At 36.7% G+C, this 16998-nt stretch overlaps 1 protein-coding gene across 2 annotated transcripts in view; it reads right to left on the bottom strand.

Moving 5' to 3' along the window:
* Positions 1-16998, bottom strand: part of MON2 (MON2 homolog, regulator of endosome-to-Golgi trafficking) — a 71244-nt gene that overhangs the window by 20330 nt on the left and 33916 nt on the right. For both annotated transcript variants that reach the window (XM_027456469.3, XM_038173264.2), the window contains exons 20-27: positions 15610-15711; positions 12243-12353; positions 11266-11441; positions 8590-8752; positions 7817-8110; positions 6811-7009; positions 5335-5963; positions 418-561 (exon numbers count right to left, since the gene is read on the bottom strand). In XM_027456469.3, the coding sequence (XP_027312270.2) occupies positions 418-561; positions 5335-5963; positions 6811-7009; positions 7817-8110; positions 8590-8752; positions 11266-11441; positions 12243-12353; positions 15610-15711 (1818 nt within the window). The remainder of the gene's footprint in view (positions 1-417; positions 562-5334; positions 5964-6810; positions 7010-7816; positions 8111-8589; positions 8753-11265; positions 11442-12242; positions 12354-15609; positions 15712-16998) is intronic.

The following is a 16998-nucleotide window of genomic DNA, read 5'->3' as shown; positions in this document are numbered from 1 at the left end:
AAGAATTACCATGCCCCGCTTCTCTCCTGCATGTGCAATTCAAAAATGTGCAGTTTGAAGGAATTTTCTCCTTTCAAAACTATGGTGCCTTTCTATTTAATATAGTGTCAAATATAGGAGCAGATATTTTAGTTTAATTCACTGGACAAATTCAGACACATTCACTACGTCTGGTGTCCAGGCAAGAATTTTCCTACATGGAGGAATACAGAATATTAAAAAACAACCCAAAAAAAAAAAGTAGAATTGAAAGGGAGCAAAAGAAGATGATAAAAATACTAATAAATCAACTTACTACACAACATGCATAGCAAAATATTTACACATAGAATAAGTGCATCTGGCTAAACAACCTACATCTGAAGGTGAGTTGTGTTCACCAGCCAAGTGAAACAACTGAGACTTCTAATAAATTACCTGATTATATTTTGCATTTGCAATGTGCTTTGTTTCCAGCTGTCCATACTGGGGAGGCTTGCAGGAAAATTCGACAAAAGCCAATAGCTGGTCGAAGATTGCAGGATACATTATCTGCATATTTTCCGAGCCTACACATATAGCCTATAGCAAAAGAAAATACAAAAGCTTGAGCATCAGCATTTAAAAACCTGCCTCAATCCTAGGAGCTCCTACAAAAAAAATCCTTGTATCTGCCTCTTATCTACCTCTGTGAATTATAAGGATGACTATTAATTTAGCTCACAAATTATTTTGCTATACCAACATCATGCTAAAACTGTAACAATACAAGCAATATGAAATAATCTCATTGCATAAATACAGAATGATTACTACGGTATCATGCAGGAACTGGACCACTCAAGATTTATGCTGTATAGAAGAAAATGTACAGTTCTAATAGTTCAAGTTCTTATAGTTCTTATTTAACTTAAAATAAGTTTTGTTATTTTATTACAGAAAACTATGTGGAAAGATAGTAGTATTTACTAATGTATACATGGCCAAGTATCTCATTTTGTCTAATAAATGACACGTTTTCTTTACAAACTCTGCTTTGACATGACATATTTATAGGTCATATACAAGTCTTGACTACTGATTTCACTCAGCCACATCTTCAAGTTCTACTTCGAGCAGCATTTAAATCTCAGAAGTAATTCCTACAAAGTTTCCGTAAGTAGTTAAACTTGTGTCTTACAGAAAGAAACAAATAAAACCAGAATGATATCATTTTGGCATAGCTGAAACATAATCTTGTGTTAAAATGGAAAACATTTTAGGAAGGGTGTACTTAGAGGATGTCAAAGAAATACCATGTTGCCGTAGTATAATGATTTCCTGTTGCAAAATAAATCCCAAGGAAAAGGTAGGGCATCTATTTTCAAAGCCAGACACAAAGATTCTGTGAAGCTATTCCAACTATTTTCCGTCATTTTAAAAGTCCTGCTTTTCCTCACTAGGTCCTTCCTCTCAAAGCATCAAGAAACAGACTATTGCTCCACAGAAAGGTCGTGAGCTTGTACTGTCATTTTCCTCTGGGGAGGAGTCAACTCCTTTTTCCATTAACCAAAGTTCATTCATGACAAGTTGTGTCCAAACTCACTCCAGTGCCAGCAGCTCTGGAGCTGTTTAAGCACATCTTCCATGCTGGGGCTGTGTCGAGCCATTGCGGTTGAGTGGCTGGCAAATATCCTAAGTCCTCAGCTGTGAGAGGGAGCAAGCCGACAGGGGTCACAGACACTGCCATCTCTAGATCATCCTAAAAGCAAGCTGCAACTTCATGCAATCTGCAACCTGCACCGGAGCACTCCATGCATCATTAATGGCCTTTCCCTTTTCCGCAGCTTCCCGCAATTCAAAACATGTCTAATGCCCAAAAACTTAACCTACATTACAAAGATAGTGGAACGCTGCTCCTCCTAAGAAAGCTGTCCTTCTCGCAAGTCCAAGACTGTACTGACCTCATAAAAAAGGCACTTGAATGCTAGATGCTCCCCTGTGTGGCTGAATGCTGAAGGTTAATTGCTGCTCTGAAGTACTCGACACACTGCAAGACCATTTCAGCGGATATGCTGCTGCACCAAAGTCACTGCACTAAATCTTAACAGGTTAATGCAAGATAATATATGTAAGAAATTATTTTATATAACACCACGTGGATTAGAAAGGGAAAAAGAGCATCCAGAAATTCCTGTGTGAGTTTCATACAGATCTAACTTATGTACACATATCTTCAACATCACCATTACCCCCAGAAGACTCGCTTAACATCTGTAATGGCAAAACTTCAAAATAGGCTTGCTGTTCATTCATGCTTGTTAGATTTTTATTATTGTTATTATTACTCATTTTAGGATCAGAGCTTCTGCAGATGCTACTTTTTCTGTACTGGTGAACAAAAGCAATAACTACTACTTAAAGATTATGCACCAGTAGGTTCTTATTCTTAACATTTTATGAAACTGTCGTAAAAATTTTGTTTTACAAATAGAAGCATTTTCTATCCACTCTACTGAGGTATTTTCAGCTCTTAACATCACTTGTACAATACTAAAAGTAACTGACCTGGTACTCCATCCTTACTTTGAAAAGTCACCTATCTAGAGCTGATTTTCAAAGGTGTTTATGTTTCTGACTGACACCAGGTAACTTTTATCTAAGATTATGAAAAATGCAAAAGTGTGTGATCAAGGATGCTGAAAGTATTTTTAAGAGCTGCTTATAAAATAGAGTAGTATTTACTGCATTGAGTGCTTCTGTTTACATCCTTAAGAAAGGAGACACAAAAAGTAATGTTCAGGCAACAATAAAATGCACAGAAACCCTAACACATAATACTTGGCTGATCATTGTTAGCTGTTAAACAATGGATATGGTACTTTAGTTTTAGAAGTTTATGCTCTAAAGCATTCTAGTACAAACCTTCAAATTTTTGTATAGTTTGAGATTTATCTAACAGCTCCCAGTCCAACTACTGTCATAGACAACTGTTATTTTTACAGGTCTCAGTGGCTAAGCCTGTGCTAACTCTGTTGTACATGTAAATATATCCTTGAGCACTGTACCCACAGCTCAAGAGGTTTATGTTCATATTGCCTACAGAAGTAGAATTCAAATGTATCTGATAACCAAATATGTATCTCTGTTCCTCTGCCTGAGGAGCCAGCTGGCTCACTGCAGCGTTGACCTGGAGTGAATGTAGGTGGGCAGTGAGCACAATCACAGAATTCAGGCTTGGGCACAAATTTTAGCTGAGCTAATACAATGAAGCAGGCATTTAGACTACAACAGTGGAAGACTAGAAAACAAATTCTAATGAGGAATAAAAAAGAAGATGAACAAAGGGTCTAAAATGGACTCAATGCGTGGAAGTCTGAAACAAGAACTAAGCTTGCCTTCTGTTCCCGTGTTGTTGCGTTATCATGTCCTTTGCTAGTGCGATCACACAATAAAATCTCTATCAGGACAGCCAGGGGTTCAGTCTTAACATATCATTTTCCAGCTATTCCAGCTGCAGCGTTGTTCTAGAACTACTTACACAGTGAAAACTGACCCAAATCTTTCTATGTTGACAAATAACACAGCTTTAACCTGATCCCACACTCAAACATTGAAGAAGCAGACAAATATTTACATGCTCTTCTTTAACTATCCCACTGGAACCTGCGAGTACCCCTGAGCATTAATTCATTTCAACACAGGAAAAAGACACTGCGGCATCCAGCAAAACCACTTCACAGCCTTTGCTTCACACATAGCACTGGCTGACTGCCTTGCCACGTGAATTCTACTGGGTTACGCAGCCCAGAGGGAAGATCATGAGACTTCACAGAACTTGCTAACCTCCAAATATCTTTTAAGTTAGTTTTTAATGATCTTAGTGATGTTCTACTAGTAGTATTTGTATAGACACCCCAACTATGGGATGTACTGTTTGATATTAGTGTACCAATGACTTCCCATTTGTTTTTTCAAAAGCTTGGACCTGTAATGTTAACATGTTTCTGTTTCTCATAGGGCTTTGTTGCAGTTGTTTTTGCTGTTTTAGAAAACTTCAGCCAGAAGAGTTTAGCACCTTGACAAGAACAAGACTAGAAAAAAAATGTGCAGTTTTTCCTCATATTAAAATTTGTGGAAACCTTTTCTGTGAAAAGTGCCAGAAGCCTGGCTGAGCTGCTGGAATGGAAAGGATACAAAAAGGGTAAACCTGATTGGAATAGGGTGATGGTTTAGTGGATACAATTCATCTTAAAGCTTCATGTTACATATATTCCCACATACAACACAAGTTTAATACCAACTTTGAATCTTATAGTTCTGTTCTCAAAATACATTCATATTTCTTAAACCAACAAACTAAAGGTATGACTGCAAGATAATGATTTTGTCTTTCTTGTGGAGTTGCAATAAGTACAACACAAGCCAACCCTCACTAAGCAAAAAGAAAACAAGACACTGAACCGCTACTCATTAAGTAGGCACTATACATGCTTTGAGCTGAATGAGACAGGATCCTGTCTGACAAGATAATTTTTAAAAACGTATGTCCATGTAGTTAAGCAAAACAGTCTTAACATGAAAGCCCAAAGTGAATGAAGTCAGGTCACATGGACAGTTTTAATTCTGGCATTTCTCAAGTTTTTTTCTTAAAGCAATGCTTAATCTAAACACATGATCTCATTCATTATCAACTTTGTTTCTTTTGAATAAATGTTTTCTGAATGATCATATTTGCAAGGTCTTTTACAACTCCAGCAAAAGAAAGAATACTTTTATGTTTTTTTACTACCTAGTAAAAGGGCACCCTAATTTGCTGTCTACAAATTAATTTGCATGAAGGATGCTCTTTGAGGATGAGTTCTACGTTAAGAATTTTTTATGCAGAGATGTGGCATTTTCTGTAAATGACTAATTAATAAGAGTTAAGAAGGTAGTCTGCTAGAAACCTTTTTAGGCTTTATGCTTTGCATGTTCTCAAAATTCTCATGATCATCACTCTTCTAGACTCTGTTTATGGTAGTGCCAGGGCAACATAAGGAATACCATTTGGGAGATTATTTCCCCAGTTCCATGTACAGACACTCTTAACAGTACAATACTTAAACATTAGCTAGACCAGTAAATAGATATAAAGGTAGCACCACACTTAAGGTATTTCTGCAATCTAGCAAAAATGCATTCCATAAAGATTACACCACTCCTTTGAATGCAGAACACCTGGGTCGCACCAGGAATGGAATTCTGATTGTTATAAAACAGTACACTGTGCAAATTTAAATAAAGAAACACTAAGTCACCGCACTATACTTCCAAGAAGAAGAACAGAGACAACGTAGTTTACCTTTCACCACACATTTGAAGTCCCATTATTACCTTTTGTAAAACATCTAAAGCTGTAAGCACTGCTTCCTGTAAACTTGTCAGAACTGCTTCAGTATAGGATGGAAGGATGAAAGGGGAAGCGTCAGAACTGATCGGAACTGAAACAGCACCATGCAAAATGACACCCAGCTTTTGGAGATCATCCATGCTGAAACCAGTTTTGATGTGTTGGTAAAGGGCTGGGAATATTTGAATTAAAGCTGTAAGAAAAGGCTGGCTGGGAATGAAAGTCAATTTATCAAAATTAATCGGAGGCTTTGTACTTTCTGAACCAATCCTATACCAGCTGTTCCAAGCTGCCCACCAAAGATTCAAATCTTCAATCTCGTCTGTTACTACAGGTAGTTCAGATCCATTGTATCTTCCCATTCTTTCCCCTATGGAGTCAGTTCTCATGAACGATCTGCCAAGACTAGTGGCAGTTGTTGTCCCTACCACCACAGGTACAGAAACATTGATAGCAGGTGGTGTGTCAGGCTTCTCTGAGTCTCGGACAGGAGAAACGATTTGTAAGATTTCCTGGAAGCTTTTCAGAGCAGCCAAGGAAACTTCATTATTTTTGCTGAGTGCTGCTGATTGGATGTGATCAAGAAGAACATCCCAGGCTTGTGAAAAGTCTCCTATTAAAAACAGAAAAATGAAAAAAAAATCAACTTGGTACTGGCTTGCTATTTCACTCACCACCCCATTCCATTTCTGAAAGGCTGTTCATGTACTTGTTCCTCTAACGCAGAGAAATTTCATGAGGTTACAGGACAGCTTCAATGCCTTTCAAAATATATCAATTTGGTTGTAACTAAAGAGAATGAATGCAACAGACAAATACACAAATATGAAGATTGCAATAATAAGAGTGTTTATGCCAAAATTATTCAATATATCATATCACAGACTGGAAAAAAGCATAAGTTTTCTTTATTCAGGATAGTGAAAAAAGATGTTCTCATGCACAGCAGATGCCTGTTGATTTCAAAAAGTGTTTAGCATTCACAAGGAACAAAGGGTCAAATCTATGGTCATGTAATGCATTTTATAAGGAATTTCAAAATTCTGTGATCATTATCCTGTAGAGAAAGATTTCATTTTTGCAGTTTGAGGTTTTTGTTAACCTTTCATTAACCTGTGTAACTTTAACTATATTCTGGCAACCAACCAAACACAAAAATTATTATTGCTATTATTATTGCTATCATGCTACTGTAAGTTAAAGTTATTTGGCACGCAGCGTTGTGACTACTGAGATTTCATCTCAAGTACCATGACATGAAAGATGAAATCGGTATTTAGGATTTTTGGCTCTAAGGAGCACAAATTAAAATTCTATTTCTCATCACATTTGAGGTGAGACAACAGAAACGCACCTCCAAGCTAAGATTAAGATTCTTGCCTGATACTGTAATGGCAAAAATATCCAAAGCTGGAAGTTCATTACTGTATCTTTCAGTAATTTTAAACCATAAATTTTACCTAAAGGCTGCAGTAAATATCTCCGGGTGTTAAATATTCTTGCAACTCCAGCCAGTGTTAACACCCATGTCTCTGCCCATTGTTTCTCAGCTGTATCCCTTGAATGATGGATGAGGATGTTCCCTCCTCCTGATTCAATTTTCTCTTTGTCAGCTGTAGTAGAAGATTCTCGAACCCTATCCAAGAGGTGAAATAAAACCTGCAATAGTCAGAAAAAAATAAAAAAGGATCAACTTTTAAAATAACATTGTTGTATTCTCAGTAAAACAACAAAAATAGTAAATTTATTGTTATCCTTTATGTCACTGTGTCATCTTGGGAATTCCCTTACTCCACACAGTCCCTGCAACAGCTAAGAGTACTTATCAGCTAACTGATGTTTACTTAAGAAGAATTAGAAACAGCATGATCAGAACCACTGAGAACAGTGTCAGTACTAGTAACAGAAGGCTACTGTTAGAGATCTGTACTAATGTATGGATCTCAGATACCTCAACAACAGATGCAGTAGGCAACAGACTCAACCACAGCCCAATTTTTCCACAAGGCACAACCAACATGACTGTGATCCAGAACAAGTTTCTAGACTCTCTCAAAGAAGAGAGACAAAACAGAGGGCAAAGCAAAGTTCAATCTAATATAAGATCAATCCAATCAGATGACTCTCAAATGTCACCGTGTTTTCACACAACAGGAGGAGTCTTTCATCTGTGCTAGAAAGGAATAGCCCTTTTATACAAGTCCTGTGTAAGAAAGAAATGATCAAGATACGAAAATTACATTTTGAAAGAGGTTTTAAGGACAAGAGAAAAGTATAAAAAAATAAAATGAGAAGGCAGACTTCTGCAACCATATGTTATCTTTAAAAGAATGTTGTTAAACTAGCTAACGGATGTTGAAACAGTGTGCCAACAGTTGAATTAGAATTCTCATTAGAATTAGAATTCTCATTAGTTGAATGAGAATTACATTTTAAAAACCTTCAAAAGAAGCTCACACGACATACCTTCCATATCACTGTGTGCCACGTTGAATGTTGCAATAAAGTTCCGTGAGCACCAATAGTGGAAAACAATGTCTGCCCAGCACTCTTCCTAACTGCAGGTCGGGGATCCACACAGAGTTCTCCAAGTTTGGCATACAGACATAACCAAAGACAGTCAAATGGTGGTGCAGGATGAAAAGGTCTGTTCAGCACTACCCCCTTTTCTTCTGCCTGTTTCTGCAACACTGCTTCTTCTTTGTTTAGTTCCTTTTCAATTATTTCACCTCTTTGGAAAAAATAATCGGAAATATTCCACTAGAAAATAAATAAGACATGTTGTTGCACAATAAAAATATTACAACGCACTTAATGATCATGAAATAAATTGTTTCTCATTTTCACATTTAGAAGTATTTTATAAGGTTCCCTACACTGATGGAATAAAATAGCACATAAACGCTCTAAGGTACAGAAAGTAATTTTCTTAGCCTTAGCTTTTAAGCCACAATTATACATGAGATACTAGAAAAAGGAAAAGTTTGTATCAAACATGTGATACTGGTGAACATATTTACAACACAATACTATTTGTTTTATACAACCTTGGAGTCAGGAAGATTAAAGATAAACTGTGCTCATTCAATTTACATATGATTCCAAATGACTGCATGGGATGCCAGTAACAATTTGAAAAATGGGCTTAGGCTTTCATTTGTAGAACAGACTACAGACTGATTTTCATTTGGAATAAAAAAACTGGAAGCAGCATCACTGTAGGCTAACGTAAAACTCACCAACAAACCAATTGACGTTAAGCTAATATTTAGCTCTTGATTGTGAAGTCCAAAGCTTCCTGCAACTTCAACAACGATCTGTAGACAAGTGCATGGCATCGTTGGAAGAAAGTCTGTCACAACCAACTGAAGACACTGGAATGCAGTCCGTATTAAGGACTCTCTTAAAAAAACAAAACAAAAACAAAACACATACACACACTCTAATTTCAAGTTTCTTCAAGAGCACGGAAACTTTTTGAATACAGTACATCAGGAGATAGCAATATTAGAAAATATATATATATATATAAATTTTGAAATGGATTTACAAGATTTAAAATGTTTCAACTAAATTTTTTTGAGATGTGACTTTCCGTTTAAGCTTCAACTTAAAGTATGTACCTAAAGTATGCCAAACGGGTGGGAAAATGTATTTTTATTTATTAGGAAAGATGTATGCTAATATAAAGGTAGTCTTACATGCTTCAATATTATATCATGATAGTCAAAGTACTTTGAAAATATCTGCCATTAAATACGCATTTAATAAATACTCTGCCTTCAGAATTAAATTCTGAACACAAACAGATAAAATTAAAATGTAGTCTGGAAAAGGGTTGTGAGAAGGAGTTCTCCATGAAGGAAGACTATCCACAACCAAAATCTTGTTTAGTGAGAAACAAAATGAAGGAATCATAAAAGAGCAGTGGAGTATAGGTAAATACAAAATAGGGAAGACAAACTGCTACTGCTGTATTTAGATTGAAGTACAGTTTTTATAATGCTTAATATTTAACGTACAACAGAAAAATTCAAAGGTTTGTAACACATAAAATGAGTGTCCTTCAGAATATATATTCCAAGGGGAAAAAAAAAAAATCAAACAAAATCAGAGTAGAGATGTCAATTACTTATTTCAGAATCCTATATAAAAGAAACTTTCTTTTTTTTTTTTCCAATTAATTCAAAATGAACATCATAGGTGGACCACTGTATTGTAACAGCCAGACTGAGATGGAAGCCAGAGAAATGCACACAGAAGTTCACACAGACAATAAAAGTATAACTAATAATTCTACGTAATAATATGCATACTGCAAATAGGCACCCATCCCACCACATTAAGACCAAAGGATATATCCTTGCTAAACTTATGGAGGAAATTTTCACACACTACTTTCCTTTGCATTCATTACATGAGTCTATGAAGTGAAACACACCCAAAACTGCTGCAGTTCCCTCTCCACTACAAAACTCCACAGGTATGTGATCTTCAAGGACTCTACAGGAAAAGGAAAGGAGGCAGGAAATGAAAGTATAGTTACACAGCTCATTTTGAAGAACTGCAATAATGGGCAAGTAACCTCTTTTTCTATATTCAAATGTAAGGTCATTAGAACAAATTCAAAGAAGTTAATTTCCCAATTAATGTCCTCACATTACTATGCATTTCGAGAAAGGTTTCAAAGTTCTTCATGCAAGCTGGAACAGCAACACAGCTGATCAAAATATAAAATTCTCCTTAATGTTATGGATAGCCACCCAAAAGGTAAATACAAATGTAAGAAGCCTAAGTTTAGCTCTTGAAATATTCTGCAGTGCCTTATCTATCCTTAAAATAAACTGACAACCCACTGAAAAGGAAATTCTTCAAAGGAAGATTTCCTTTTGTTTTGCAGGCTAGCATTGTGCAATCAGAAGTGATTTCAGGATCAGTGGCTTTCAAAATGGCATTTTCTGTATTTATAGCAACCTCTCAAGACATTCTGGAATGCAAATAGGTCTCTACCCTGGTCTCCAGGAAGTTCTCTGAGCAGAGGGAAGACACTTGTGAATAAAGTCTGACAGTCAATAGCTTATACTTAGAGTATGGATAGTGCCCGCATTTTGAGATCACAGCTATAAGTAAAGCAAAATATTCATTTGTTTCCCAAGGAAAAGAAGGCTTGCTCAATCTTTTTTTCCTACAGTAGTTGATATGAGGTGGTCAAACAATGCTATGTGTTTGAAGAAAAGCATTCTATATTCTTTATAGGAAGGGAAGCATGGCTATCAAAAAGAGAACACTCGCAACCAAGTATGCCAATATCCTTGGGGATTTTGGCAAGTATTACCATCAGAGCAAGCAATACTGCTACAAGAGCAAAATCCTCCAAGCATCTGAAGAAAGGACAAGACTTAAGAGGTGCTCGTATGGCCAGAAGACAGAAACTAAGATGGATAGAAAAGAGATATATGCCAAAGTGAATTCTTTCAATACCCAAGTTATTTGATGACCTATCATAGTACACAGTGTCATGACTAATACCAAAGAAGGAATAATACAGTCCAAGCGTGTGGAAATAGTTCTTGATGCTTACAGTTCCAGGGTCAGATGTTCATTCCACTGCTCATTTCAAAAGAACTTCTTGCAACTTCACCTCTTACTTTCCCTTGTGGGCAAGAAGACCAGTCATGCTCCCTAGCTATAACAATTATTTTGGTCTTCTGAAAGAGTAAGTCAGTAAAATAAAAGCATACACTACATCAAAAATTACCAAAACTGTATGTCTGTTGAGTAAAATTATGCATAAGCTAAAAATGACAACAAAAACTATGCTATTATCAAAGTAGTTATTAAAGTATGAAAATAAAAAGGACTCTTTCTACTGTTGTCATTTTACATGATTTTAAAATTTTATTTTGACCACTTACCCCTGATCACTTCGGATTGCCCCCATGACTCCAAGGACCAATGGCCAACCAGGTCCTAAGCTGTCACCCTGACTCTGCAAAATCTGTAGCACACACTCCAACTGCTTGATCCTGATATCAGGATGACTAATATTTGACAGTTCCTTGAGTGGATTCAATAAAAGCAGCTGCAGTCTCTAAAAGTAAACAGTAAGTTTTATCAACCTTAATAAGCTTTAACTGGTTCTTAATTATTTTAATGCGTAATATGTGAAACCATGTAATACCAATCTAAGATTCTTAAGAAGATATTTAATGCTGAAAGTCAAGTGTCAGACTGGCCCTTCTAAAAAAGCTCTTTATAAAGGATCTCAGCAGGAAATCTGCATTTTTTCTTTGTTTTCCTACCAGGTCTTCAGGTTCCTCAGGGAGCAGGTATAGCATGCTGTCAGAGTTGCATAAAAGTCATGCAACTTTATGCTCATTCAGGAGGGCCAGACTCAGCTTCCTACTAAACAGACCTTGAAAATACTATCCACTGAACCTCAGTAAAAATATTAGAATGTTTTATTAATAATGCGTTGAATTGTTGTGATTTAGAAGGCTAGGCAATTTATTTTTTTACATGCCACTACATCACATACATACTTCAAAACATTCTGGAATTGTTTTGCACTCATGAGGGTGATCCACTATTTGTTCTAACAAACAGATATGATATGCAAGCATCACCACTCTTTGTTATGTATGAAATGAAATGTTATGTATGTTATGAAAAAGGAAGGAGAGGGTAGCTCATTAGAATGCATGAGGTGATTTCCGATAGTTATAACCGAATGTTACAGCTGTAGGCTTTATAAACTCAATGGTAAAATTGCTTTATGAATGCCTCCTATTCACTGAACTGGAGAAAACTTCCTCTAGGGAAGACTTTGATTTTATGTTCATTATAAGTTCCAGAAAAGGAGGAAAGCAGTTTTTCTGTAAACTTATTTTACCTGATTCTGTGATAATGGAGGATCATGGCTGAATGTCAGACCTGCTTTAATGAGAGAAGTTAACGCCTCTGCTCCCCATTCTCTCATTCTGGAGTTGGGATGCTGACAGACCTGAAAACACAACAGTGTTCTGTTTAAAGGCACTTTTGTTTAACCAGAATTTGAATATATATAATATTTAAAATTGGTATTTAAATTGTAGTGGACCTTAACATACAATATTTTAGTAAAATATTTTACAACAATACAATAAATCTCTAAATATTAAATTTAGGTTTAATAGTAAAAAAAAAAAAAATAATAAATTTTTTTTGAATGGACATACCTTCTGAATAAGGAAGCAAAAGGAAGCAGTGAAAGACACAGAAAGAAACAAATTGAAAACACCAGCTCAAGTCAATACACTCTCCAAAATCAACATACTAACTGCTGTTTCAGATACTGATGGACTAAAAGGTACCAAACAACTCTTCTTAGATTTAACTCACCCTTAAGCTACAATAGAATTCTAAAGTTTCATCTTTCACACACACAGCTTAACATACATAATCACATAAGGAAGCATGATATTAATCAACACAATAAGAGTCTACTTTTCAATGGTCCCAAATACAAAAAGTGACTACTTACTGAATATAAAATAAGTGTTTATACATCAGTATTTCAAAAACTTGACAAAACAACAGTGAATGCTATTTCACACTTAAGTTCAAATATCTTCATTCCTTTCTCTTTGTCTCCTTGTAATCTAAACCTAATATTTTTTCCCACAGTTTTTTTAGAACGGAACAAAATAAAAACACTGTGCAAACCCATTGCATAGATACACAGTATGAACTGTAATCCTGTATCTGTTGCCCTCAAATAAATAAAACATCTACAGTCTCATTGACCTCTATATCATTTTTGATATCCGCCCTTCCAGCTCTAGCTCTGATGGTGTGAGAACCCAGCACTTTTCAAAATCCAAGGCAGGATCATAAGGAAGGCAGGTGGTTTGGACTGGGTTGGTGGACTGTCTCCGTATTGGACACTAGCCAAACTGAAAAGCAGAGCTATGCAGAACAGGTAGCTTTGTGTTAAAAAAAATGAAGAAAAGAAATAGCTATTCTACTGATCTTTTTTTTGTTACTTTATGTAAGATGATAAAATTTTACTTCATTGTGCTCCGAATCTTATCAGATGATCACTTTAAGAGACAGGGAAGAAATTCTTCCCTCGGGCTGTTTTTAACTGAATTTGCAGCTGGTGCTCTCTCCTTCCTCACTGTACCACAATGACAAAGGTTTAAAAGTAAATAAGGCAGTACTTTAAAATAAATTGATATAGACTATGCATTTCCTACAAAACACTGACAAATACCCAAAATGGGTAACAGACTGAACCAGATTGCTTACTAGATGAAAACATGGTGTCCCAAGATGTGGATGGTGAACCTTATTGTCTTGGAGATGAAGAAAGGACAAGAGAAAGAGATGCCTGTGCTTTAAGTCTTTAAACCTTTAAGTAACCTTTCTTTTTTTGCCTAGATAAAAGATTATGTGGAGATGATCTCCATATAGAGGTGGCCAATCCTTCACACTGTTTGAAATAATAGAGTGGTTCGAAGGAAGCACCTGACACTCTGAAAAATGAAGAAGAAAATCTCTCTGCTTGCATTGGGCTTACATCACAAGATTTTGTGGGGGGTGGGAGGCTGCAGGGATGCCCTCTGTGAGAAGAGACCAGGAGTTGCCCTGTGGTGGGCACTGCCAGTTCCTGCCAGCTTCAGCAGGGACCCACTCCTGACCAAAGCTAAGCCAGTTGGCAATGCTGCTGGCACACCTCTGGGACAGTGTACATGTATTTAAGAAAGGGCAAAACACATTGTGCAGCAGCTGTAAGAGAGAAGTGAGAAAATGTGACAGAAAAAAACTCTGCAGATAACAAGATCAGTGAAGGAAGGCGCAGAGGTGCTGCAGGCAGGCAGCAGCAGTTCCCCTGCGGCCTGTGCAGGGAGAGGCCCCTGGTGGAGCAGGCTGTCCCCCTGCAGCCCATGGGTCCCACACGGAGCAGATCTCCATGCTGCAGCCCGTGGAGAACCTCATGCCAGAGCAGGTGAACACAACCTAAGGAAGCTGCAGCCCATGGAGAGGAGCCCATGGTGGAGCAGGCTCCTGACCAGAATGCAGCCCGTGGAGAGCAGCCCACACTTGAGGAGGTTTTCTGGAAGGAACTGCGGCCCACAGGGGGGCCCATGCTAGAGCAGTTCTGAAGAATTGCAGCCCGTGGGACTCAGTGGAGCAGTTTGTGAAGGACTGTATCCCAAGTCATTAGTGTGTACACCACACTGAAGCAAGGGAAGGGAGTGGGAAGGAAGGAGTGGCTGAGAAAGTGCTATGGACACAGCCCCCATTCCCTACACAGCTCGTGGCTGAGGAGGAGGTAGAAAAATCGGGAGAGCTTGGGAAAAGGGAGGGACTGGCCAGAAGGTGCTTTTAGTTTTGGTTCTCATTATTCCACTCTGCTATTAATTGGCAATAAATTAATCTTCCTCAAGTCAAGTCTGTTTTAACCATGACACTAAATGGTGAGCGACCTCCCTGTCCTTATCCTGACCCATGAGCTTTTTTCATCATATTTTCTCCCCTTGTCTTACTTAGAAGGGGGAGTGAGAAGGCAGTGTGTGGGCACTTCGTAGCCTGCCAAGGTTAACTCCCTACAGTCCTTTACTCTCTTTAAATCTAACCCTGTTCTTGTATCTCACTCTTCTAACTAGCCCTGTAGAGAATTAATAAACGTTACAATTACATTGTATATTATCTGTCCTCTGTTTTTAGTTTCAAGTTCAAATTCAGAATTTAAGATTTTTTCCTTGTTGAAAAACATTTTTCATGTAAGAGTCAAAATACTTACTCTACAAATTGAAATGGGATTATGACACCTATGTTGCCAGTAGTCTCTTTAAGAAACCATTTCAAATGTTAATTTACATTTATTAAAAACAAAAAAAAAACTTCATTAGTATACCTAATGGCTTCAATCCATCTGGTATGGACATAAAAACACATCTTAAAATCTCCCTAGACGAATCCCAAATAAAGCCTGTTTGTGTTACTGTAAGTAAAACACGTACATATAAAGATCAACAGCACCATAAAGACAGTCAGTAAGAAGTATAAAATACAGGAATTTAAACATTTAAATTAACTTTTAAACTCAAGCTGTGATGCAATCAAAGTGCAAAAACAACGTGCATAAAACAGAACACCCAAATAAATACACTTCAGATTAAAAGAAATATTTACTCTTTAAAAATGCATTGCCACAAGGTCTTCCTTATTACAAAAACTAAGTTCTAGTACAACTAGTAAAAACAATTAGTTACCTCCAGGAGATGACCCGTCAGAGGTCTCCAAAGGATCTCGATCCTGTGCATGTTAACTAGTCCTGTTTCCAGTAATTTAGCAACAGCAAAAAGCGATGGTTCCTTAGTAAAAGGGAATTTGAACACATGACTTTGAGGTAACTTAGGTAACGTCAGAGCCTTTCACTACATTCTGATTTGTAAATTAAGATGTAACTAGTCTCCACTGGAGTACTGCATTTCACAAGCTGTTGTGACAGCATTCACAGCCTAGGTAGTATGGCTGGGAAGCTTACACAGCCTCTGCAGTACTTCATGAGAAGCCACAAGGGGGTAGCAACAGCCTATCGCAAACAATACTTTTTTCATATATTTTTTAAATAGTTTTCTGCAAGTTTGTACAATAAGCCAGAGCCATAGTACTCCTTCCAAAACTCCCATTTTTACATAGTCCCCTCTCCAATCAGTTTTATAATGTATTTTACTAGCAAACCAGCCTTCTTTCCATCACAACCTTTAAAGTAAAAATTATATATGAACAAATAATATAAAACATTTAATTTAGGACTCCCCTTATGCTTTATCTTCCATCTGCTTCATGAATGCCCTGCAGGAGTATGGTACATTTCCCATTCATCAAATACACATGCAAATATTTATTATAAGCTCCAATAAATCAATAGACATATATTCAAAATTGACGGTTGCACTGGAATTATTCTTCTCATCATTCACATTTCTGCTGATATTTTATTCTCATTTTCAACTGATTTTAAACACACAAAAGATCTTATTTTAATTCATTATCTTTTCTTTGTCTTGTTACTGCAATTGTCAAATCTTATCAAGTATATTTTCTGTCATCATTATCTCTAGTGTAATAGATCGAGTGAAAACTTTCACAAATCCTCCTCTGAGATTAGATTATGACTAGAAGACACATTCAATTTTCTTCAATCACATGGTCTTTAAACTTTCTGAGGTAAGGATTATTTTCTGAGGCTGACAGGAATACTAAAATTTTCCCATGTAAATGAGAATTACCGTTTTACTTAATATCTAAATTGTTACGCTTTACCTGAACCATACCATTAAACAATTTTGAAAATTAGCATCTCACAGAACATACTGTGGCAGTCAGAATCCCTGTCCTCTGAAATTACAGGGACTTTTTAAATTTTATCCATCCATGACCTGATAAATGGAAATACATGACATTCCTTATTGAACAAAAACCACAGCAATAACATGATGAGAGTGTCTACAGGATTTAGTAATCATATGAGCCATTATAAACAATACATTCTTTGGTTCATATTTATTTTTTTTTATTCTGGAGTAAAAAATCCAATGTATTACTGTTTTAATATTAGAAATAGTTAGCTTAAAAGACAAATGCACAAGTCTTCT

This window comes from Anas platyrhynchos, chromosome 1 (genome assembly GCF_047663525.1).
Source record: "Anas platyrhynchos isolate ZD024472 breed Pekin duck chromosome 1, IASCAAS_PekinDuck_T2T, whole genome shotgun sequence".
Taxonomy (NCBI): domain Eukaryota; kingdom Metazoa; phylum Chordata; class Aves; order Anseriformes; family Anatidae; genus Anas; species Anas platyrhynchos.
This window is presented reverse-complemented; position numbering and strand designations above follow the sequence as displayed.